The sequence below is a fragment of the Odocoileus virginianus genome, chromosome 1 (assembly GCF_023699985.2).
Source record: "Odocoileus virginianus isolate 20LAN1187 ecotype Illinois chromosome 1, Ovbor_1.2, whole genome shotgun sequence".
NCBI lineage: Eukaryota > Metazoa > Chordata > Mammalia > Artiodactyla > Cervidae > Odocoileus > Odocoileus virginianus.
Window position 1 is genome coordinate 5,080,324 of NC_069674.1, and position 23,451 is coordinate 5,103,774.

Here is a 23,451-nt window from a genome sequence, read left to right on the forward strand (position 1 = left end):
CTACCAATTGGGTGTACAATGTGAGGAAAAAGGAAAGAAACTGGGCTATATATATGTCAGGCTGGCCTAGAAGATAATCAATCATGCTGTAAACTTGAAACCTGGAACAAAGGAGAGAGAGACAGAATGTGTGTGTGTTGTAGAGGAGGGGGTGGAGATGTAATGAACTTAGTTTTAGGCCGTTTTTACTTTGTTAGAAATGAGCATATACATTGTTCTGACTTACAGGTGTTTGTTCAGAGCTGTAGATAAAAACTTAGGGCTTGTCTGTGTAGTGATCAGAAAGGTAAGATTTCTTAAAAGAATATACTTCAGTAGAATGTAGAATCTTGAACTCTTTTTAATTAAATGTAATAAATTATATGTTTAACAACTGGTTTATATTAGTATACAATTGCATGCTCCTTTTTTTCCCTCTTTTAAGGGTTAGATGACAGTGAAAACCAGAGATGGAGACAGTGAGTGAGAGGTATAGGATCTTAGCAGTGACGCTCGTTAAACCGTTCATAAGGCCACACAGAGGAAAAGATGTTGTGTTGTTTCCTTGGATCGTTCAAGACTGTTGTGATCCTTAGTGGAGCAGCCTGGTAGGAGCAGAGAGGAGGTTAGAGCCTGATGTGCTGACAGTTACATGGAAGGTCAGAAAGCGGAGAAGGGGAACTTCAGGAAGACTGAGCAGAACAACTTGAAATCACTTTAAGTGGAGGTTACATGAAGTAGCTTTTCAATCAATTCTTATCCTCGCGTTGAATAAGATGCTAGTATGACCAGGTGTGGTAAACTTCAGAGGGGCAGGGTTGCAGGTGGAGACCACCTCCTAATTAAAATCATCATGAAGGAAACATGCTTTGCATTTATTTATGTGAACAGCAGCGACAGGCTGTTTAATATCTCTGGGTCTGTCTGTCTGCTTTTTTTGCATAAATGGAGCTACACATAATAACCCATTCCATGGAGTTGGTGTGAGGACCAGCAAGTTAATTAACACATGTAAAGCCTTTAGTACAGGGCCAGGCTAATAGGTAATAGCTGCTGCTGTTACGTAAGCTTCCAGTACAACTGTGTTGCCAGCACAGTCTTCAGTGCCGGCAGAGCGCCAGGGACTGCTCACGTTCTCAGGGCCAGGAAGGGAGCTCTAGTTTAGCCTAATTACATGAAAGACACATGATATTTTTCAGTGAAATACATTGCTTAGTGGAACCCCCTTTTCTTTTAAGATGAAAATACATTCACATTCTACTTGGAATGCATGCAGAAATCTTGCTCCTTATCTAATCCTTGGAGGGAGTTTAGGTGTCCTCAGACACTTGGCTCTTGTGGTGTCCCAAACCAGTGGGCCCAGCCCTGCTGTTCTGCAGGAGGAGCCCTAACTTGATGTCAGGTGTTTCCAGGACCAGTACCCTTGAGACAGAGCCTGCAGATCTGTGGGCATTCAGCCCCAGCATCCTCAGACAGAAACTTAAGGGTTGTCATGGTTTAGCTGACCGGACATCCTGTGGTGCAGAGCGTGTTATGGGCAAGGCACTTCTGATTATTCTTCTTTCTAACCATTTGGCAAATGATCAGGTTAGGAGTGCTCTGTCATTATGCCAGGGGTGCCAACTAGTAGCTAACCTCATGACTGATTTTTATTTGCATAACTAACTGGTGATACAGGTGTGGATCTTCAGTGTTGTTCTGAGTGTTACAATTATCAGTACAGGCCATGTATTTATTACTTGAAAGTGTGTCTCTAAGTTGGAGGGGTTTTCTCCCCGCTTCCAGTTTTATTGAGAGATAATTGACATATAGCTCTTTATAGTTTTGAGTATATAGCATAACAGTTTACCTTACATCATGAAATGGTTACCACTGTAAGTTTATGGAAGGGATTTTTGAAGATACACTCAAAAAAGGTGTTTTTGTGTGTGTGCTTTTTTTTTTTTTTGGCTGGAAAATTGCTTGGCTAAGGAGAGTTGATTTACTACCAAATAGTTTAGGAAAACAGACGATCACAATAAGGGTTGGAGTTCTGTGTTTGTGGAGAGTTTGGGGAAACACAAGGTGGTCTTATTATGGTTTGCCTAATGTCTGTGAGGAAAGATGTGAAGGTGATGGAATGCGAGTTAAAATGGACTTGGTGCCTGAAACTCCAAGTAATAAAAATTAGGTTAAAAACAAATTTTATATATTTTTTACAGTAATCATCTAATTTATAATGGTAGGTGAAATATTGCTTGTTCCAAACTACTTTAGAGATAAAGTGCCAATTTAAGAAAAATAGGTGAGATTTTTATTTGTATATGGAATATCTGTTCATAAATTTTGAGTGAAGAAGAGGATTTGATAAAACTTAGCTATCATTTCTTGAGATTGATTTTTTTTCTTAGAGTTCATATGTGCTGCATACTTACTGTATAGTAGGCACTGTGCTTTTCAGCAGTTTTCACTGCATTAATGTGTATATACATATATACATATTAATATATGTAATATATGCCAGTTACATATATTACAGAACACCTTCGTTTTATAGAAATAGTGATTGATTCTGCTTCTCTCGAGTATCAGAATGAAGATTCAAGCCCAGGGCATCAGACTCTAGAACACATGCTACTCCCATCATACCATGATGAAGTAAACAGAATTATAGAGAAATATTTCAGAATTTTATAGCCAAAAGTCACTCTTTAAGCAATATTTTGCAGTATAATATTGGGGGGACATTCTACTTTTGAGAGTAGTATTACACATTTTTATTTAGAAATATTTCTGCTGCTTTTAAATTATTTTTGAATAATATGCAAACCAATTCACCGCTTTCTTCTTTGAAGATGTTTTTTCACGGATGCCACTCATGAACGGCCTCATTGGACCCAGTCCTCACCTCCCACACAATTCTTTACCTCCCGGAAGCGGACTGGGAACTTTCTCTGCCGTAGCGCAATCCCCCTATGCCGATGCCAGGTATTTGAAAGCCTTGACTTTATATGGAAACATAAATCATTTCTGTTATATAGGTGTTTATCTGTCTGACTTACTGTGACCAGTGTTAGTGTCTTAAAATCATGGTGATTTTTGCTAAAACCCATCAAACATTGTAGCTATGGGTTTAAAGAAAGGGTACTTGACCATAGTACTTAGAAAACTATTCTGTGTTTATGAAGTAAAGTTGTTTATCATTTGGCAGGGATAAAAATCCAGCGTTTAATCCAATGGCCGGTGATCCTAGCAACTCATGGACGTCATCGGCTCCCCCTGTGGAGGGAGAAAATGACACGCTGTCAAATGCCCAGAGGAGCACGCTGAAGTGGGAGAAGGAGGAGGCCCTGGGTGAAATGGCAACAGTAGCTCCAGTCCTCTACACGAATATCAATTTCCCCAACCTGAAGGAAGAGTTCCCGGGTAAGTGCTGGGTGTGCCACTGCTTTCCGTTTGACTGACCTTCCCACACGTGTGCTGACATGCTGTTGGGGTTTTGCTTCCCTGCACTAGAGGGCCCAGTGTCGTCATCAGTTCTTACCTAGTGTGACTGCACATCGTGAAGATTCCCTGGATACCTAGCGACATCTTGCATTTTCTTCGTCCTAAGCCCTGTACCCGTTTGCATATTTCATCAGAGTTAATTTCAGTTAATGAAATGATTCTAGCTCTTAGCAGTCTTCTTAAATATGTGGAAGTCAGTATTGTGTTACATGTGTATTTCTTAAAAAAAAACTAGAATAGAAATTTATTATCTAATCAGAAGTATTAAGTTAGGCTAAATTATACCCAGTTCCAAGTATTATTCACATGGAAACTAACTCATTATTTCCCCTTCTCCCCAACTGTCCAACCTGTTTAAAAAAAGCAGATGGTGTGGTGTTACCATTTTTTGAACATTCTTATTAACTGAAGGACGAAACATTTGGATTAACGAAATGTCACTGACAGAATATTTGTAAGCAAATGCTGGTTTGTTATCTTGAGTTAATGTTGCAAGACAAATCAGCATTTGAAAAGGACATTTAATCTCTGTCTTGAAATAGTTTCCCAGCTGTCAACATAACGGCGCTTTTAAATTACTAGAAGGGTACCTAGAAGTGGATTTTCTTACGGATGATCCCTGTCTTTTATGTGCCTTTTTGGTTCGGACGCCTTGTAGTGTTTTATTCTTCATGTATAGAAATAAATGCTACATTATCTAACAATAGAAATCAGTGGTTTAATGCTGATAAATCAATGGTTTAATGTTAAAGCAATATACACATTCTTCAAGTATTTTTTTTTAATCACACTTCTTTTGCTGCTTAGAAAGGTCTGTTAAGTCACTTAAAACGTCAGTGTAAATTGTCCTTAGATTGATGCTATAGGTTTTCTTTTTTTAAAAGTAATTTCCTTTAATAGATGTACCGTGTGATCCTAGAACTCATGAAATATCATGTTACGGCTGTTGGCCTCTCAGCTGATTGCCTTCGTCACTGGCTTTGTTGAAGCTCTTTTTCTAAGTATAGACAGAACCATTTGTACATGTATTGCTAACTGTTGATCTCACCCAGACTTCAGTTTCGGTCCTGTCCTGACACAGGTTTAAATCACTGCTTTCTCCTGTCTTTGTTGTGAGCAAATACCGATGCTTATTTTCAATACTGGTTACTTCCTTTTGGTCAACATGATAGACTTATCTCATGCATAGATGTTTTCCAAAACTTTTAGCTTTGATTCTGCTAGCATCTTACATAGTTGAGGGAATTTATTATATTTGGCTTAACTTTATCTTGGCTGCTTATAACTTTGGTGTAAAAACTTCAGCTCTGCAAGTGAGATTGTTAGTGAGGCAGCACTGCATTCAGAGGTATGTTTGGCCTGTTGTGTACCAGGAGCTCAATAGTGTACAGAGAACTAAATATAGGACTGTTCACTTAAGAAAACATGGACAAGCCAGATTTAACCGTTAGTAGTTTACCAACTGTTTTGTTAAGACACGCCATTGTTGTGGCTCTGTAAGTGTGTATGCTCTGTGCTTTTGTTGCAGACTGGACGACTAGAGTGAAGCAAATTGCCAAGTTGTGGAGAAAAGCAAGTTCACAGGAGAGAGCACCATATGTGGTATTTACAGAGCTCCTGTGTGTTACCTCCTTCAACACACTTGAACCTTACTCTCAGTGTCTTAGTTTAATAAAAAAATTTTCCATTGCAGAAAAAACCTATGTTGAATACTTGTACACCTAATAACCAGCTTTGTTTTATAGTGATTTCCTCACTTATGGTGTCTTAATATAGAGGGGGGTGACATTTTCACAAGCTGGTGAACAGAACCAGCATGTTGAAAATTGAAGTCACTTATTCTGAGAGCATGGCTAATTCATTTCACTTTTAAATTGTTTCATCACTTCAGAAAAGTATGAAATTTTGCAACTGCATTAATGTGCCTCAGTTATTTCCATAATAAGCCCTTTTTGTATTAAGTTTAGTAGAGAATCTTTGTGTATCTTAAAAGAGACATATCTGGACACTTTGAAGGAGTTTTTGAAATATGTGCTTTGCCAGGAATTATTAGGGTGTTTTATAAGATTCACCGTTCAGATGGTGAATTATTTTCTCCCAAAGAGCCAAGTTAAGACTGTCAACTAGATCCAGATCTTTGCTTTGGTTTTAAAGCATTTTAAATCTACATTATTGTTTTGAACAAAAATATGCAGCTACTTTCTACTTTGATCTTCAGCATATGTATTGGCAGTGATATTGACTGCCTGGATAAAGCAAAACATTTCTGTTTTGGGGAATGTATTGATGATTCTTTGTTTTCCCTTGACTGGCAGAGGTGTAATGGCAGGGTATTTTTAATGTTTCTCAATGGTGGGTTTTTTATTTGTTTATTTTTGAATGTTAATCTTCAAATTCCTGATTTTAGATTTGGAGAATTCTGTTGGTATTCTCCTTTTCTGTACATTGAGAGAGGTATTAATCTTTCCTTTTTTGAGGAGTTTCTTACCAGAATTAGGATTGAAAAATGTTAGATTACACCTGGGTTCTCTAACCTTGTTCAAATAGAGAGATGGAAATAAGTCCTCAATGGAAACATGCCTTATGAAAGGGGGATTTGGGGTAGCGTCTATCTTTTCATGTAAGAGACTGTAAGTTCTCAAGGATAATATTTCAACTATTTAACCTGACATTTTCTTGCTTTGGTATGATAAAGTTTGTCATAGTTTTTCTAGTTTTAACATATACTGGGAGGTAATCTTCTTCTCCTTTTTTCAAAGCAAAAAGCCAGAGATAACAGAGCTGCTTTACGCATTAATAAAGTACAGATGTCAAATGATTCCATGAAAAGGCAGCAGCAGCAAGACAGCATCGATCCCAGCTCTCGCATAGATTCCGATCTTTTTAAAGATCCACTAAAGCAAAGAGAATCGGAACATGAACAGGAATGGAAGTTCAGACAGGTGTGTGTCTTTTGGGTTTATTTTTAAGAATTGACTTTTTAAGTTGGTTTTTTGGTTTTTGAGAAAAGCTATTTATGTCATCGTTTCAGATACAGTTCTTTCTAGAATATAAAAATCCGATTAAAAATAGGCTTTCCTTTTTTCAGTAAAATACATTTATGTTAACTTTGGGAAGTTACAGTAAATACTATAAGCAATATACTTTTGTGGACATTAGGTATGCTCGGGTGAATAGCTCTCTCCCTTCTTTAGGAATTTATAATTTAATACAGGAGCAATCTGGAAACTGATGACAGCAAACACATTTTCTGTTGCCCCCACCTCACCCCACGGGGGTGCTATATTCTTCCTTAAACATAGGCTTGTTTTCCTGTTTCAACAGCAAATGCGTCAGAAAAGCAAGCAGCAGGCCAAGATCGAAGCCACGCAGAAGCTGGAGCAGGTGAAGAGCGAGCAGCAGCAGCAGCAGCAGCAGCAGTTCGGCGGCGCGCAGCCTGCGATGGGCCAGTCCGGCTCTGACACGCCCAGTAGCGGGATCCAGAGTCCCCTGACCCCGCAGCCCGGCAATGGAAGTCTGTCTCCCGCCCAGTCATTCCACAAGGACCTGTTTACAAAGCCGCTGCCCAGCACCCCCACCCCCGCCTCCTCAGATGACGTGTTTGTGAAGCCGCAAGCTCCCCCGCCTCCCCCGGCGCCCTCGCGGCTGTCGGCGCAGGAGAGTCTGCCTCAGGCTCAGCCTTCTCAGCCCCCATCCCCACAGGTGTTTTCCCCTGGATCGTCTAACTCCCGACCCCCGTCTCCAGTGGACCCTTACGCGAAAATGGTGGGTACCCCACGGCCGCCTCCCGGGGGCCACGGCTTTCCCAGAAGAAACTCTGCGCTGGCAGAGAACTGTGGGCCGCTGGCTTCGGGCTCCAGGCCGCCTCAGATGGGCGAGGCCGCGGCCAACCGGCCGTCCCCGGTCCGAGAGGCATGCACCGCCTCTGCGGCAGGCAGTGACCCCTATGCAAAGCCTCCAGACACCCCTCGGCCTGTGATGACAGAGCCATTTCCCAAGCCCCTTGGCCTGCCCCGGTCTCCTGCCGTTTCTGAGCAGACCTCACAAGGCCCTCTCGCCCCTGGCACCAGTGACCACTTCCCCAAACCATCTCGGGCAGATGTGTTTCAGAGACAGCGGATCCCTGACCCGTATGCTCGACCCTTGTTGACACCTGCTCCTCTCGATGGTGGTCCCAGCCCTTTTAAAGCTCCGATGCAGCCCCCTCCTCCCTCCCAGGATCCTTACGGGCCAGTGTCCCAGGCACCAAGGCGATTGTCCATCGACCCTTATGAAAGGCCCGCATTGACACCACGACCTGTAGACAGCTTTTCTCATAACCAGTCCAGTGATCCCTATAGCCAGCCTCCCCTCACCCCGCATCCAGCAATGAATGAATCTTTCTCCCATCCCTCGAGGGCTTTTTCCCAGCCTGGACCCATATCAAGGCCAACATCTCAGGACCCGTATTCCCAGCCTCCAGGAACTCCACGACCTGTTGTAGATTCCTATTCCCAGCCCCCAGGAACATCTCGCTCCAACCCAGACCCCTATTCTCAACCTCCTGGAACTCCCCGGCCCACCACGATGGATCCATATAGTCAGCAGCCACCAACCCCACGGCCATCTGCACAAGCAGACTTATTTGCTGCATCTGCAGCCAGTCAGAGGCATTCTGACCCATATGCTCATCCTCCTGGAACGCCAAGACCTGGAATGTCTGTTCCTTACTCGCAAACACCAGCAGCACTACGGCCAAGGATTTCAGAGGGTTTTACTAGGTCTTCGACAAGACCAGCCCTCATGCCGAACCAGGATCCTTTCCTGCAAGCACACAATCGAGGAGCAGCCTTACCTGGCCCTCTGGTAAGGCCGCCTGATGCTTGTTCCCAGACTCCCAGGCCGCCTGGTCCTGGTCTTTCCGACACTTTTAGCCGTGTTTCCCCATCTGCTCCCCGTGACCCCTATGATCAGCCTCCCATGACTCCAAGACCGCAGCCTGATGCTTTTGGAACAAGTCAGGTTGCCCATGATGCTGATCAGCCACGGCCTGGGTCTGAGGGAAGCTTCGGGGCACCTTCCAACACGCCCATGACTCCACAAGGCCAGCAGTTCTCCGGTGTCTCCCAGCTTCCCGGACCCGTACCCACCTCAGGGGTCACCGACACGCAGAGCACTGTCAACATGTCCCAGGCTGATACAGAGAAACTGAGACAGGTAAACAGCTTGAATCTTCTTAGTTTTCTTAGATGTATTATTTGAGAAAGCTGTTTTATCGAGTAACTTATATACAGATGTTAAAGCCGATCTTTTCAGTAGAATTTGTCATACTGCAAAGAAAAGTGAAATTGGTAGAATCAACACGAGTGAATTGGACTTACTCTTTTACCTAATTTCAGTCTTCATGAGTTTGTAGGGGAATTCTTAAATATGAAAGCTTCAGTTCTGTGGTGGTTATATGGCAAGGAAAAGAACCCAAATCATGTTTATTTTTTAAAACCTATTGACTATTTAAGTTTAACTCGTGTTTTATCATATTTTGAAATATTAAGATTCAAATAGTACCATAGTGAAGTATTAGAATCATTGAGGCTGAAAAAGGCACGGGTCAGAAGAAGTCCCAGTCACCTTGCGTTTCCTTACATCCAGCGACAGAAGCTCCGTGAGATCATCCTCCAGCAGCAGCAGCAGAAGAAGATGGCTGGCCGGCAGGAGAAGGGGGCCCAGGACCCAGGAGCAGTGCCCCACCCGGGGCCCCCACCACACTGGCAGCCGGAGAGCGTCGGCCAGGCGTTTGCCCGGCCTCCACCCCCCTACCCTGGGAGCGTCAGGTCTCCCATGGTCCCTCCTCTGGGACCTCGATACACCGTTTTCCCGAAGGAGGCCCGTGGAGTCTATCCTCCTGATGTCAGCGGTATGGGGGTGAGGCCGCATGGATTCAGGTAAGGCTTTTCATTTCATGCCAGAGTAAACTGCCAACAGAAGGGGACACCCACCTGAAAGGACTTCTTCTTGCCCTTTCTAATTGAAGTGTGGCTAATTCGCAGTGCTGCGTAGTTCCCAGTGTACCACAGCGTGATTTGGCGTTTTGTACATTCGTGTATTCTTTGACATGACTCTTCATCAAGACCTCGTTGCTCGGTTTTCCTTCTTGATTCCTTTGAGATAAAATCAATGTTATTTTCCACTAATGAGAGGTCATAGATTTTTTTCTAAACCTCTAAGTACTCTACAGACTAAAAACATTCCCTTTGTTATTAAATATTGACTGTACTAGCATTACCTTACAGCCACAATGATATTGTTTATCAGACTAATCAAATCTCTAATATGTTACTGCCATATTCAGTCCAGTATGTGATGTGAATTATTTTCTTCTTAGATTTTTAATTTACACTGTAAATATTCATGGAAATTTCCAAATCGAAAGGATGATTTCCTGTAGGAACTTCTCATGAATGAAATAGGGTTGTAAAATTAGTGGTTTTCTCTTTTGAAATGGCTAGTAGAATGGTCAAAGCCAAATGTGGGCCTGAGTTGTAATGAGGAGGCATTTCTTTAACGCATGCTCTTCATTTTATCAGATATATTTTTTAGTCTAATACTTACCTTCATGTTAAAGTCTTCCCCTTGTTTTTTTTTTTTCTTTCTCCTTACTTTATGCCTGTTTCTCTGTTTATATTTATTTGTACGTGTTAAGTGGCTTCAGTCCCCATGGACTGTAGCTCGCCAGGCTCCTCTGTCCATGAGGTTCTCCAGGCAAGAATACTGGAGTAGGTTGCCATGCCTTCCTCCAGGGGATCTTCCCAACCCAGAGTTGGAACCAGTGCCTCTTTAAGTCTTCTGCATTGACAAGCGTGTTCTTTGCCACTAGCACCACCTGGAAAACCCATATTTGTTTGTAACTTGCCTTTCTTTCTTTCTCGGATGAGGTACAATATAAATAAAAGTTTTTCTGTAATTCATTCATTTACTGAGTCTTTACAAATAATGCCTATCATTCTTGTCTTACCACCCCTGGTTCTCATTCTTTGAGCAAACAGGTTAATCTGTCCAGTCATCATGCCTTTGTTTTCTTATGTGCAGAGACCTGAAGTGTCTGGTAAAATTCATTAGACCTCCTATTCAAGCGTCCCCCTAAATCAGCTTCCTCCATATCATAGCTGCCTTTGCAACTCCAGTAATATATGCTGATTTGTAAACAACCGATTCCATCTACTTGTTTGTTTTCCTTTGTCTTTGTTTATGGTGTCTGTTAGATGTCATCAGAGCTCAGGTATGGTATTTACTGTTGAGTATTTGGCAAAAAATTTGTTCATATAGATTCTTTATAAATACTTTCTAATGGTGATAATTTTGTTTTTGCTAAGTCATTATTACATTTGGCAACATTTTGTGTACTTACTCAGTCATGTCTGACTGTTTGTGACCTCATGGACTGCAGCCCACCAGGCTCCTCTGTCCATGGGATTTTCCTGGCAAAAGTACTGAAGTACAAAAGTGCTGAAGGAACTGGGTTGCCATTTCCTTCTCCAGAGGTTCTTCCCAAGCCAGGGATCGAACCCGGGTCTCCCACGTTGCAGACAGGTTCTTTACCATCTGAGCCACCAGGGGAGTCCTATCAGTATTTAATCTAAAACTTCCCTTTTATCAACCTAACTCTGAATTCAGTACAATACTTTATGTTAACTATCTGTGTTATTTATTTCTTCTTGTAGGTTTGGATTTCCAGGAGGTGGTCATGGCACCTTGTCAGGTCAGGAACGCTTCCTTGTACCACCTCAACAAATGCAAGGATCTGGAGTTCCTCCACAGCTCAGAAGGTCTCTGTCTGTAGATATGCCCAGGCCTTTAAATAACTCACCAATGAATAATCCTGGTGGACTTCCTGCACATTTTCCAGCACAGAGCCTGCCAGTTCAGCAGCATAACATACTGGGCCAGGCTTTCATTGAGCTGAGGCACCGGGCCCCAGACGGGAGGCCCCGGCTGCCCTTCCCTGCTGCTCCTAGCAACATCATTGAGGCACCATCCCATCCCCGCCATGGGAGCTTCATTCCCCGGCCAGACTTCCCAGGCCCCAGACCCCCAGACCCCATGAGACGACCCTCCCAAGGTCTCCCTCCTCAGCTGCCCCTGCACCCAAATTTGGAGCAAGTGCCGCCGTCTCAGCAGGAGCCGAGCCATGCTGTCCATCCGTCTGCTGTGGTCATGAGGTCTCTGAGTCATCCCTTGGGTGGCGAGTTCTCAGAGGCCCCTTTGTCAGCCTCTGTGCCAGCTGAAATGACGTCTGAAAATTTACAGATAACCACCCAGCCTTCTGATGGTCTCGAAGAAAAGCTTGATTCTGATGACCCATCTGTCAAAGAACTCGATGTTAAAGACCTCGAAGGGGTTGAAGTCAAAGACTTAGATGACGAGGATCTTGAAAATTTAAACCTGGATACAGAGGACGGCAAGGGGGACGAATTGGATACTCTGGGGAATTTGGAAGCTAATGACCCCAACCTGGATGACCTTTTACGGTCGGGAGAGTTCGATATCATCGCCTATACAGACCCGGAACTTGACCTGGGAGACAAGAAAAGCATGTTCAATGAGGAACTGGACCTCAGTGTCCCAATTGACGACAAGTTAGATAATCAATGTGTATCTGTTGAACCCGAAAAAAAGGAGCAAGAGAACAAAAGTGTGGTTCCTTCTGATAAGCCTTCTCCTTGGAAAAAATCCACTGTCAGCAGCGAGATAAAAACGGAAGTACTGTCTCCAAATTCTAAAGGGGAAGCCAAATGTGAAAGTGAGAAAAGTGAGGAGGGTAAAGATACTGTTGACCCCCCCTGCCCGCCGGCCCCTGCCCCTCTGGACAAGGCTGACGGGGACGAGGCTCCTGTGCAGCCCCGCGATGCAGACCTGCTGGAGAAAGGGACTACCCAAGAGACGCCTGGCCCCAACCCCGGCGTGGCTCGTGGGGCCCCTCAGCTGCCCGCTGAAGAGGCCGTCACCCCGTGCGGCGTCCCTGGGCCAGCTCCAGTTCTCTCCAGTTTACTTGCTAACGAAAAACCTGATACTGCAGACATGAGGCCGTTGGCATCTCCAGCAACAACTTTGCCGGCCTCCCCGTCCGGCCATGTGTCAAGTTTGCCTCCCCCTCTGATAACACCGCCTGGTCATGTTTTGGATAATACCATGAATTCTAACGTGGCAGTAGTCCCTCGACTAAACCATGCTTTCCCTCAGGGTGTGCAGGTAAACCCAGGCTTCATTCAGGGCCAGCCGCCAGTAAACCACAGTTTTGGGACAGGCAAACCTGCCAGTCAGCCTGTGTCCCTGTCGAGTCAGCCTGGGACCAGTGGCATGTCTGGAGCCCAGCAGCTAATGATTCCTCAGACGTTAGCCCAGCAGAGCAGAGAGAGGCCCCTTCTTCTGGAGGAGCAGCCTCTACTTCTGCAGGATCTTTTGGATCAAGAGAGACAAGAACAGCAGCAGCAGAGACAGATGCAAGCCATGATCCGTCAGCGGTCTGAGCCATTCTTCCCTAATATCGGTAGGAGTTCCTCCGAGTTTCAGAAATAATTACCGTGGGCTTTGGGTGGAATGCGATATGCTTACAAGCTTTTTTCTATATTAAAATTACATGTGAACTAGAGTACTGAGGGTTGTATTTCTGTTCCTTCTTCAGCTTTGAGATGAAACTAAGAGTTTTAAGGTTCCTCCTCAGTAAATCAAGAAATTAAACTCCTGGAGTTTCAGATGTTCTCAATTCTATTTTTTATGGGATGACTTAATAGAAATAAATCTTTTTTGGTTCCTTCCTTCTAACCATTATTGCCAGGTATTTTCAGTCATTGAAAGGTGAATTTAAAGAAATTATGCTAGGAGTAAACTTCTCACTTGTACAATGAATGCTTGGCAGTTCTTTTAGTCATATAAAGCTCTTCAACATATTTCAGTAGCTTACTAATTTGGGGGAACATTCCCCCCCCCCCCCAAAAAAAAAAAAACCAGCAATACTCTAAAAATGCCTGAGTGCCTCTAAGAGAAAGAACTAGCGATCAAAGGACACGTGTCCAAGAAATCCTTTCTTTTCTTTTGAATGCTTCTTTTTCTAAACAATAAAATTGACCTTCTGTCCTACATTCATTACCAGTTCCATCATTTTAGCCCATTTCTATATACAAAGAGGTCTTTTCCCTTAACCTATCCTTATTGTAAGAACTTGATACATTTTTCTCTTAAGTAATAACCAGTTTAGCAGTATTCCTTAGTATTTGTAATAAGTGCAAATCCTCATCATGGTGGAACATTCTGCTGAGCCTTGTGAAAGTTTAGGTGAATGGAATTGCATCACTTTAGGTTACTGCTATCATTTCCCTTATGCCAGTATTTGACAGATATCTTGTTTAGATTCTTGCAGGACTAAGGTATTAAATGTGTTGATCACTTAGATGGGAGTAAATTCAGGATGAGGTTCTCATAATTTTTTACCTAGTATAGAGACCTATAATAATGATTATTAAATAACAAGGAATAAGAGTCTTAAGTTATGTAATGTTTCTGACAATTACGTTACTTGTTAGTGTCACTTGAACAAAGTACTGTGAAATAAGTAACTTTAAAATATGTTTCTTCTTTAGATTTTGATGCAATCACAGATCCTATAATGAAAGCCAAAATGGTGGCCCTTAAGGGCATAAATAAAGTAATGGCACAGAACAATATGGGCATGCCACCAATGGTTATGAACAGGTAGGTAAAGATGTTTCTCATTGTTACTGTGCGTCAAAATGCATGAAATTATTACCAGTTACTAGAAGGAGCCTATAGTGACGCAAAACTTGTATTCTAGGAATGAACAGTAATTATTCCAATTGGTTGTGATGTCAGCTGAATATGATCAAAAGCAAAATGCTGTACGAATGTAGAGATTGAATTTTCATTCGTTTCAGGGTAAACATAATAAAGCATTATAGAATGGTGTGCAAGATTGACTTGACTAAGCAGGAAATTCAACATATTTAAGTACATGCTTGTTTAAATACTTTGGAGTAGGTAATGCTGACCAAAAACTGCTTGGGACATGCTTCATCCTCAGTAGGCAAGGGTGAGCAGGAAAACAGACATTAAACTGTTCTCTGCTGAGAACAGAAGATAGTGTGTTAGTCTGAAGGTCTTTTATTCCATCAGAGGACATGTGAGAGTTAGCACTTTGAAACTTTATAAGCCTTTTCACTATTAATAGGAAAAAATGTGAAAATTATACATTAGAGAAGATTATGAGTTACTCGACTCTCTGAATTTCTGAAATTATTTACACCCCCCAAGGGGGTGTTAAATAACAACAGGCAGTGTTTCTTAAGTTCTGATTGTGGACCATCATCAGAATTATGTGGTAGCTTTTTAAAAAAATGTAGTTTCCTTTCCTCAACCGCAGACTTACTGAATCAGAGTATCTGGAGATGGTGCTTGTAGTTTTAGCGCGCACCATGGGTGATTCTTTTGTATATTGCTGTTTGAGAACCTCTGTCCATAGAGTAGGCATAGAGCCTCAATTTAGCCTAATTGCTTGTTGAGTGTGGATGATCGTGGAATTGAATATGAAGTCTACATGAATTTAAACACAGTTCTTCAAAGGTGCTTTGTTGGATACTTTGGAAATGGTTGAGAAGCATTGTTGAGATCAAAGAAGAGACTGTAATGACTTGCATGCACAGCGTCTGTGAACACTTTCTCTGTCATGAGGGTTCTTAACTTTTTTATGTCGTGGACTTTTTTGACATTCCAGTAAAGCCTTTGAACTCCTCAGAATATTTTAATGCCAAACCAAAAACATAATATTACAGAGGAGATCAATTATATTTGAAATACAGCTATTTAAATGTGAAAGTTACAGTGTATGTGCTTCTCTAATACATGAATAAATTTGGCAATAGGTGTAATAACTACCGTAACTTCAAAAGAATGATGTGATGAACCTAAATGACTGATTGGGTTTGTGCAACAACTTTTGCCATGAAAATAACAAGTTCTGTTTGTGAAAAGTCACAGTACTGCTGATAATACTGTAGTTTGCTGCCTGTAGTCAAAATAGAAGGAAATTTAATTCTGCACTTACTTTAAAATACAGACCTGAGATTCGAAACCCTTGCTCCTTCAACATCAGGTCTCTACCACTTAGATACACTGATGTGTTAGTCACCTGGCGAGTTGTTAGTGCTTCTGCTGAGATCTTTGAAGAGGCAGAGATGATGGTCCCTCCTCCATGTGGTGGCATAAGTTGACCGAGGGTGATGGACAGCGAGTGCTCTGCGGATTGAGAGACCATTCCACCCCAGGCTGTAGTGGGGCCAGGGGGCAACAGATGAATCAAAAAGCTGAGTAAAAAATTTAAAAGCATGTGTTCCAAATTCTGCTTAGACATTAATTATAATGTTAGGCATACTTATCTACTTAAGACATTAATTATAATGTTCGATAAATAATTTGGAAGATATATGTTGAAGCATTTGGTAACTCTACATGCAGTGTTTTCATTCAAAGCAGTAATGTTTCTGAAGTTTTTTAACTGGAATAGGTAACACTTTGCCAGATAACTTTTTAACCATCTAGACTTTTTCTTGGTCTGACCAGTTTTTGATTTGCTCTAACTTTGAGGCATAAAGATATATGAAGCTTCTTAATAATTGAGATACATCTTTTGTTTTAAATAAAGATCAGAATAAACAGCTTGATTACATAAATTCTAAGAAAACTATGCCTTCATTATTTTCTAAAAGATTTGAATTAATTTTAATGTATAATGAGACACATAATAGAGTGGACCCTCTGAGACAGCCTCACGGGCAATGCAACCACACTAGTCCCTGTGGGGAAAGTTAATCTCTCTGGATCTTCCCTTTCATCATAAGTTAAACGAGTAGGAAGAATGTGCACTCCACAGAATCGTGTAGTAGGTTGGGGCACAAAAATACAGGGCCTGAGTAAGTGTTTTTGACAAGACACACATTGCCATTACTCCTCCTTCCCTGGAAGAGAAAATGGTTAAGTACCTAAAGATGATGTTAGTTCCAAATATTTCTTTGATGCTCAGTCTTTCTTTCTGCAGGTTCCCCTTCATGGGCCAGGCCGTGACCGGGACACAGAGTGGGGACGGCCAGACCCTCCTGCCACAGGCCGTTGCTCAGGTATTGCCGCCTGTCACTCGTCACTCTCGAGCTCCAGTGCCTTTCCCTGGGTGTGTCCTAGCCTTCACAGCGAGGCCACTTGTAGGAACCAGTGCAGGTTCTAGGACACTGCCACACTCTGTTACCGACTCGGCAGAAATAAGATACTTTACTGTTTTTTTAAGGGCAAGACAAGTTAAGGTTAAAACGTTGGCAGTTTCTGAAAAGGATCTGTATGTTTAAGGTTAGAAGGTCACTTGGAGGGAAGCCAGATGCTTAGGGTCTTTAGGGTTTGGTTTCATTTACTTTTAACTCCATGGAGACGTTTTCACATCCAGCATTTTAGAATTCACTCATTACATTTAAATGTCAAACTGCTACAAATTGCAGAAAACAATGATTATAGTCATTTTATTTAGATACAGTCACGTGCTACAATTTATTCCTTATTATTTTTTGAAGTACTTAACATTCACAGTAGTCAGCTTTAAGTGTAAATATTTAGTGTCAAGTGATGTCCAGGAAAGTCAGAAGTATACTTTATATTGTGTTTGCAGTTTTTCTTTTCACCAAGTTCTGCCTGGGGGGGAAAAAAAAGAGAGAAAACTACCTACTTTCTACATGTCTTTTGGGCACCTTCTTTTTGCCCTGCTTTAGATTTATTATGCTGATAATTGTATTTTCATTTAAAAAGAGCCATCTGACACTGTTGAAGAAACATAGGCTTCATAGCTGAGTTTAATCTGATTTTCACTGAGTTTATAAGGATTTGGGGGCAAACTTTTTAGCCTCCGTTTTCTGATCTGTTGACTGTTACACCACCTGCTTTGCAGGATTTTATGGTTTACATTTAGTGCATTCTGGGTGCTGATATTTGTCGTCGTTTGTCTACAGCTCATGTCTAACAGAATTTGTGAGAACTCAGTAAATGCTTTTTCAAAGTTAATTTTATTTATCAGATTGTTACCAGGGAATTGTGAGATGATAACTATTTACTCAATCTCCCTGGGAAAAATGACATTCAACTAGAAAATGATAGTAATATTTAAATTAATGCATATTTATTTTATTATTTGTGCCTGTTAGAGATACTGGTTCTCGTTTATAAATAACTTTGTGAAGTGGAATTTAGTAAATCTGGAACCCGTGTTTCTATGTCTTAGTTGCTGAAGAAACCAGGTAGATTTGATCACAAAGTAGGGTTTTATGTGAATCTTTAGCTAAGTACTATTTGATTTGCCCTACTATCATATTTTTGATGAATAACCTCTTAGTTCAAAAATAATTGTTTTTCAACTGAGACCTAGCAAATATAACAGTTCAGAAGTAGTTTAAAATTTTCAAAAAGTAGGTTGTCACCACAAAATTCATTCTACTTTTTATCGAAATGAAAGCTTCAAAGATGTCATAAGAAATTAAAGTTTTTTCCCTTCCACTTCTTTTTCCTTTTTTTAAGTTTTTGTCCCCCTTTAACTGAAATGTGGAATAAACCTATTTGTAAATTTTACTTATTTTAGGATGGCAGTATAACACATCAGATTTCTAGGCCTAATCCTCCAAATTTTGGTCCAGGCTTTGTCAGTAAGTATAAATCTAATCAGTTACGTGTTCTCTGGGGATTGCTGGTTTGCACTATATCTGTGTTCTTCTAAAATCTTGGAGTTAGTGTAGGTGTGTTATTTGAAGTCAAAGTGCCCTCAATCTTTTATTAAACATCACTGCTGCCCTATTAGGGTCCTCTTCCTCAAGGCATGTCTTTCATTGCTTTGCTTTTCTTTTTTCTGTGCATGAATACTTATGGTTAGAGATGAGTATTTTAATAGAGAAAAATCATCTCCCCCATTCTCTTCAGTGTTGCTATTTTTGTATATAGACTGGGCACTTTACAATCTGTGGCATAAAACCACTTCTTTTCTAATGACTGTCTGTGTCAGTGACAAGGACACCAAATGGGAACAGCAAAGGGCGTGTGCTTAAAGAGGAGCCGGGTTTAGCAGCATGGTGTGAAGTCAGGGATGCAGGATGCTACCACATCCTCCTAGTTACCTTCAGGGGTCCCACGGTGCTTCAGGATAGCGTTTAAAGTTCTCCCCAGACTGAACCTTTCTGAACTCTCCAGACTGTCTAGCTAACTTTTTTTTCACCGTTATTTTTCATTTTGCTCACCTCTGCTCTCCTGGTTCCAGAAACCAGAAAGGCTTTCCTTGCGGTAGGTCTCATTCTACCAGAAGCAGAACTTCTGAAATCTTGTGAAAAAGCCTGTTCTAGAACAATGCCCTGCAAATTTAGTAGACGAGATTCAAGTTCATACACGGACGGAACTTCTGGGTTTAAGAACAAACCCAAAGTCCAACCTTTTGAAATTCCCCTTTCATTAATGATTATAATTTGAATACATATTTGCCTTAAAAACAAGTGAACTACTATAACCAACTGGCTTTTTCTGGCTTTATTGTGCCCATTGACTTTGGGTGGATTCTTAATGTATGATGATACTCTGTTAAATCATTGATGTAATTTTTCAGCTAATGTCCTTCTTGGAATTGTATTTATTCATTTCTTTGTCTTAAAGTGAGTCAAAACGGTATATTCTGAATTTCACAACATAAGATGACTTTTTTTTTTCCCCTTAACTTGGCATCAGTGAAGTAAAGTGCCCTCAAAGAATAAAGTAGGAATATTGCTACAAGATGAAGAGATACAACTGTTTGGGGAGATATTAATGACAGTCATACAAGTGGAAAAGATTTTACTTGGTTAATGGCTTATTTATAGAAATATAAATGACAAAATTCTTAAAAATCATCAGTTTTTTTAACTTACAGAGTTCCTTTATGAAACAGACTTCATATTGGTCATTTCTAAAACCTTCTAGGTTCTTTCCCTGTTAATTCAGGACACGTTTTCACTGTTTAGAAATAGAGGAAACCTTATCAACGTAGGAAAATTAGCATGGGAAATGATACCTGACCCATGCTCTGGACGTTGGCAGGCTGTGTCTCACTTCGTCTCTTCAAAATCTGTAAAGCTGAGTTAATCAAATACAAATGTAGTTTATTTCAGTAAATAGTGGCTTTTGGGTCAGAGATTTCAATAATGTAGTAGATGAAAAGTATCCTATCAGATAAGTCGTCTGCTTCTCAGAGATTGGGTTTATAGTATTTATGAGGTTAGCCTGTGTCCTAAGAATATGCATTCTTTAGTTTTCTTAAATATTTTTCTAAAATCTTCTACTCTATAGGTGTATTATGGTCTAAAATTTAGTATTGTGTTTTCAAAATACGTATGACAAGGTCATGATGAAACTGTTCCCTTACAAAATGGATTTGTGTATCTTGTATTGAACTCTTTAGAAAATTAACACAGATGAATTTTAATTTTTTTCCTCAGATGATTCACAACGTAAACAGTATGAAGAATGGCTTCAGGAGACCCAACAGCTTCTTCAGATGCAGCAGAAATATCTTGAAGAACAAATTGGCGCGCACAGGAAATCCAAGAAGGCCCTTTCAGCTAAGCAGCGTACCGCCAAAAAGGCTGGGCGAGAGTTCCCAGAGGAGGACGCCGAGCAGCTCAAGCATGTCACCGAGCAGCAGAGCATGGTTCAGAAGCAGCTGGAACAGGTAACACATAGCTTGGCCAAACAGTCTGCTCTTGACTAATTATGAATGGATTTGGTCGGTGCTATGAATGGATTTGGTTGGTGCTAAGTGGCACACAGAAGCGCGCTGTCGGAAATGACAGCTCTCAGACCTCTCACTGAGGGAGTGACTGCCCCAGTCCTTGCCCCAGAGTCATGCACTGCGTGAGTGCTTCTGACGAGACGCGTGGTCCTGGACCTGACTTAGAGGAACCGTGTCCGTGCTCTGGTAGGAAACCCTGCTAAAGCTGATGGAGCTAGAGGAATTGAAGTGCTTTCCCTGCACTGAGGGGTCACCATGCAGAGTCTTCAGCTTTCCTAGAGATAGCACATGGCGCGAGCCTCGATTTTCTCTCAGTACTTGGAGTTCACCTTTGCCTTGCCCTGTCTTTGGTTCCCTAGTCTCCAGTGGAGTTTCAGATATAGCATTTTTTAATCATTCTGCTGGGGTTTTTTTCATACTGTGTTTTTATTAGTGTTCCCTCTCAGTATTCTGATCTTAATATACATTGACTGTAAAGGACTCACTCCTGAAATACAAGACCAGTTTGTTGTTATCTTCCATTATAGACCTGATGGTTCTCAGAATGTTCATACTGAAATAGCAGTTATACTTACAAAGAGGTAAAACTTGAGCTTTTTATTTAAAATAAAACAGTAATAGTGTTCAAAATCCATAAAGGGGACCCTCTTAGGTATTTACTTGAATTAAAAACTTAGGTTCACCCAAAACTTGTGAGTACACATACAGACAGCATCTCTAACATAGTCACCAAAAACTGGGACACCCCCACGTCCCCCCGAACCATCCTTTGGTGGTGAATGTTTGGACAAAGCGTGGCACATTCGAATGATGAAATACTTATTCAGCAATCAAAAAGAATGGAACTGCTGAAATACACCACAGCTGGGGTAGATACAGCAAGAGCGTTGTACTGAGTAAAAGAAGCTAATCCCAAAAAGTTATGTATTGATTCCATTTATAGAAAATTCTTGAAATGACAGAACTACATAGTTGGACAATAGTTTAGTGGTTGCCAGGGCCTCGAGCTGGGAGAGGAGGATTTGATTACAAAGGGGTAGTAGCCTGTTTCTTGATTGTGGTGATGGCCATACTGGTCTTCACCTGTGTTGAAATTCATAGAATTATACATCAGAAAGGTCCATCTTGTTTTTGATTGTCAACATAGATTTTATTCTCCAAGTTAATAGTTTCTAAGAGTAGTTTGATTGACTTGGTAAAAATCACAGAAGAGCTTTCTGCATAAGAAAGTTAGTCACATCCCCTGTCTTACCTAACCTTCTGAACAAGGGGGTATTCTCACCACTTTATACAGGAAAGATTGAGGGCAGAAGGAAAGGGGATGACAGAGGATGAGTGGTTGGATCACATCATTGACTCAATGGACATGAGTTTGAGCAAGCTCCGGGAGATACTGAAGGACAGGGAAGCCTGATGTGCTACAATTCATAGGGTCCCAAAGAGTCAGACATCACTTAGCAACTGAACAACAAAAGATAATCTACTGAGTCATTGTGGAGATGGGTGAGATAGCTGATGAGAAGAGTAAGGGTTTGGACTCGGGCATTTTATCTGCAAGCTGTGTTGTCACTAACTCATTGAAACTCTGTGTTCTGTAGCATGCCAGGCTCTCCTGTCCTTGACTGTCTCCCAGAGTTTGCTCAAATTCACATCCATTGAGTCAGTGATGCTGTCTCCCCATATTCTCTGCAGCCCCCTGGCGATTACAGTATGATCCCCTTGTTTAAAGCTAAGATTCGTCCAGAGTGAGGTTTCATTTCTCTTTCAATTCAGTTTCTGGGACCATTTTTTTACTGCAAGTAAATATGCTTTTAAGGATTCTTTTATAAATTATTTTCATCTTTGTTATTGCCTTCTGTTACATTTCTATAAATTTTTTATGATGAGGGCCTAGTTTTCGCATATACGTGGATTAAATCCTATTTAGAAATTAATGCTATACTTGGAAAATGGGACACATCATCTGTTACATAGTTGGCGGCAATCCAGTGTAATCTCATTAAGATAAGCAGTTAATGACAGTGTTTTTAAGAGAATTTTAAAATGTCCTGGGAGAGGCCTGGCTCAGCACCTTCTGTATTCCAGATCGTGTTCTGGGTGCTTGATGTGTGTTCATTCTCCTTCACCAAAGTCCAGTGGTGACTTCCTCAGTTCTAGTAGGAAGCCAGTCAGGAGAGAGAAGAGAACAGGTAGGAAACAGCTACTGGGAAACAGACCCAAACAGTGTGTGCAGCGAGCATACCAGCCGGCCTGGGAACCCGTTGACTAATAAGTTGAAAATGTGTCAGTGTTTGGGTCAGTGCATAAGCCCAGTGTGAGGAAATGCAGCCGCTGTGGAGAACACGGGCGTCTCGCGGTCCTGCCTCCCAGCTCCCTGTGTGGGGCGCTGTGTCCTCAGGGCGGTCCCCAACGTCTGCCCTCGGGGCCACCAGGGGTCTGGGATGAGCTCGCTGACACGAGTCAGCCATGGTGTTAGGAGCCTAGTAGGAGGTATTCAAATAACACCCTGGAGCGTCTCCATATTTCAGAAGTTATACCCATTTAATTTCAAGGGGTTTCACCAATCTAGTCTTTTTAACATGGATGGGAGGGTGTGGTATGTGCACTACTAATTCATCTTTTTTTTAACATGTTGTACAATTTTGTATACTTAAATGAAATCTTCGCATTTAAATGGTTAAAGTTTGAGTTAAATCTCATAGTTAGTCTAACCTTATGTATTAATGTAACCTCTGCTACTTAAGTCACTTCAGTCGTGTCCGACTCTGTGCAACCCCATAGATGGCAGCCCACCAGGCTCCGCCATCCCTGGGATTCTCCAGGCAAGAACACTGGAGTGGGTTGCCATTTCCTTCTCCAAGGCATGAGAGTGAAAAGTGAGAGTGAAGTCGCTCAGTCGTGTCTGACTCTTAGTGACCCCATGGACTGCAGCCCACCAGCCTCCTCTGTCCATGGGATTTTCCAGGCAAGAGTACTGGAGTGGGGTGCCATTGCCTTCTCCAAATGTAACCTCTAAGGCATCACAATTAGCTAATTTCTGTATAACCTTTGTTTATGGGTTTTGTTTTGTCCACGGCACATACTGTGTGGGACTTTAGTTCCCCAGCGAGGGTTTGAACTCTGCCACAGCAGTGAAAAGTGTGGAGTCCTAACCGCTGAACTTC

At 41.6% G+C, this 23,451-nt stretch overlaps 1 protein-coding gene across 22 annotated transcripts in view; it reads left to right on the plus strand.

The window, feature by feature from the left end:
• Window positions 1-23,451, plus strand: part of KMT2C (lysine methyltransferase 2C) — a 260,160-nt gene that overhangs the window by 210,460 nt on the left and 26,249 nt on the right. For all 22 annotated transcript variants that reach the window (XR_011482353.1, XM_070451895.1, XM_070451133.1 and 19 more), the window contains 11 exons: window positions 2,814-2,946; window positions 3,170-3,384; window positions 4,994-5,067; window positions 6,225-6,407; window positions 6,790-8,661; window positions 9,094-9,386; window positions 11,163-12,988; window positions 14,079-14,190; window positions 16,547-16,625; window positions 18,122-18,185; window positions 19,995-20,227. Coding sequence is in view for 21 of the 22 variants with exons in the window: in XM_070451895.1 (XP_070307996.1) it covers window positions 2,814-2,946; window positions 3,170-3,384; window positions 4,994-5,067; window positions 6,225-6,407; window positions 6,790-8,661; window positions 9,094-9,386; window positions 11,163-12,988; window positions 14,079-14,190; window positions 16,547-16,625; window positions 18,122-18,185; window positions 19,995-20,227 (5,084 nt within the window). In the remaining variant the exon portion in view is untranslated. The remainder of the gene's footprint in view (window positions 1-2,813; window positions 2,947-3,169; window positions 3,385-4,993; window positions 5,068-6,224; window positions 6,408-6,789; window positions 8,662-9,093; window positions 9,387-11,162; window positions 12,989-14,078; window positions 14,191-16,546; window positions 16,626-18,121; window positions 18,186-19,994; window positions 20,228-23,451) is intronic.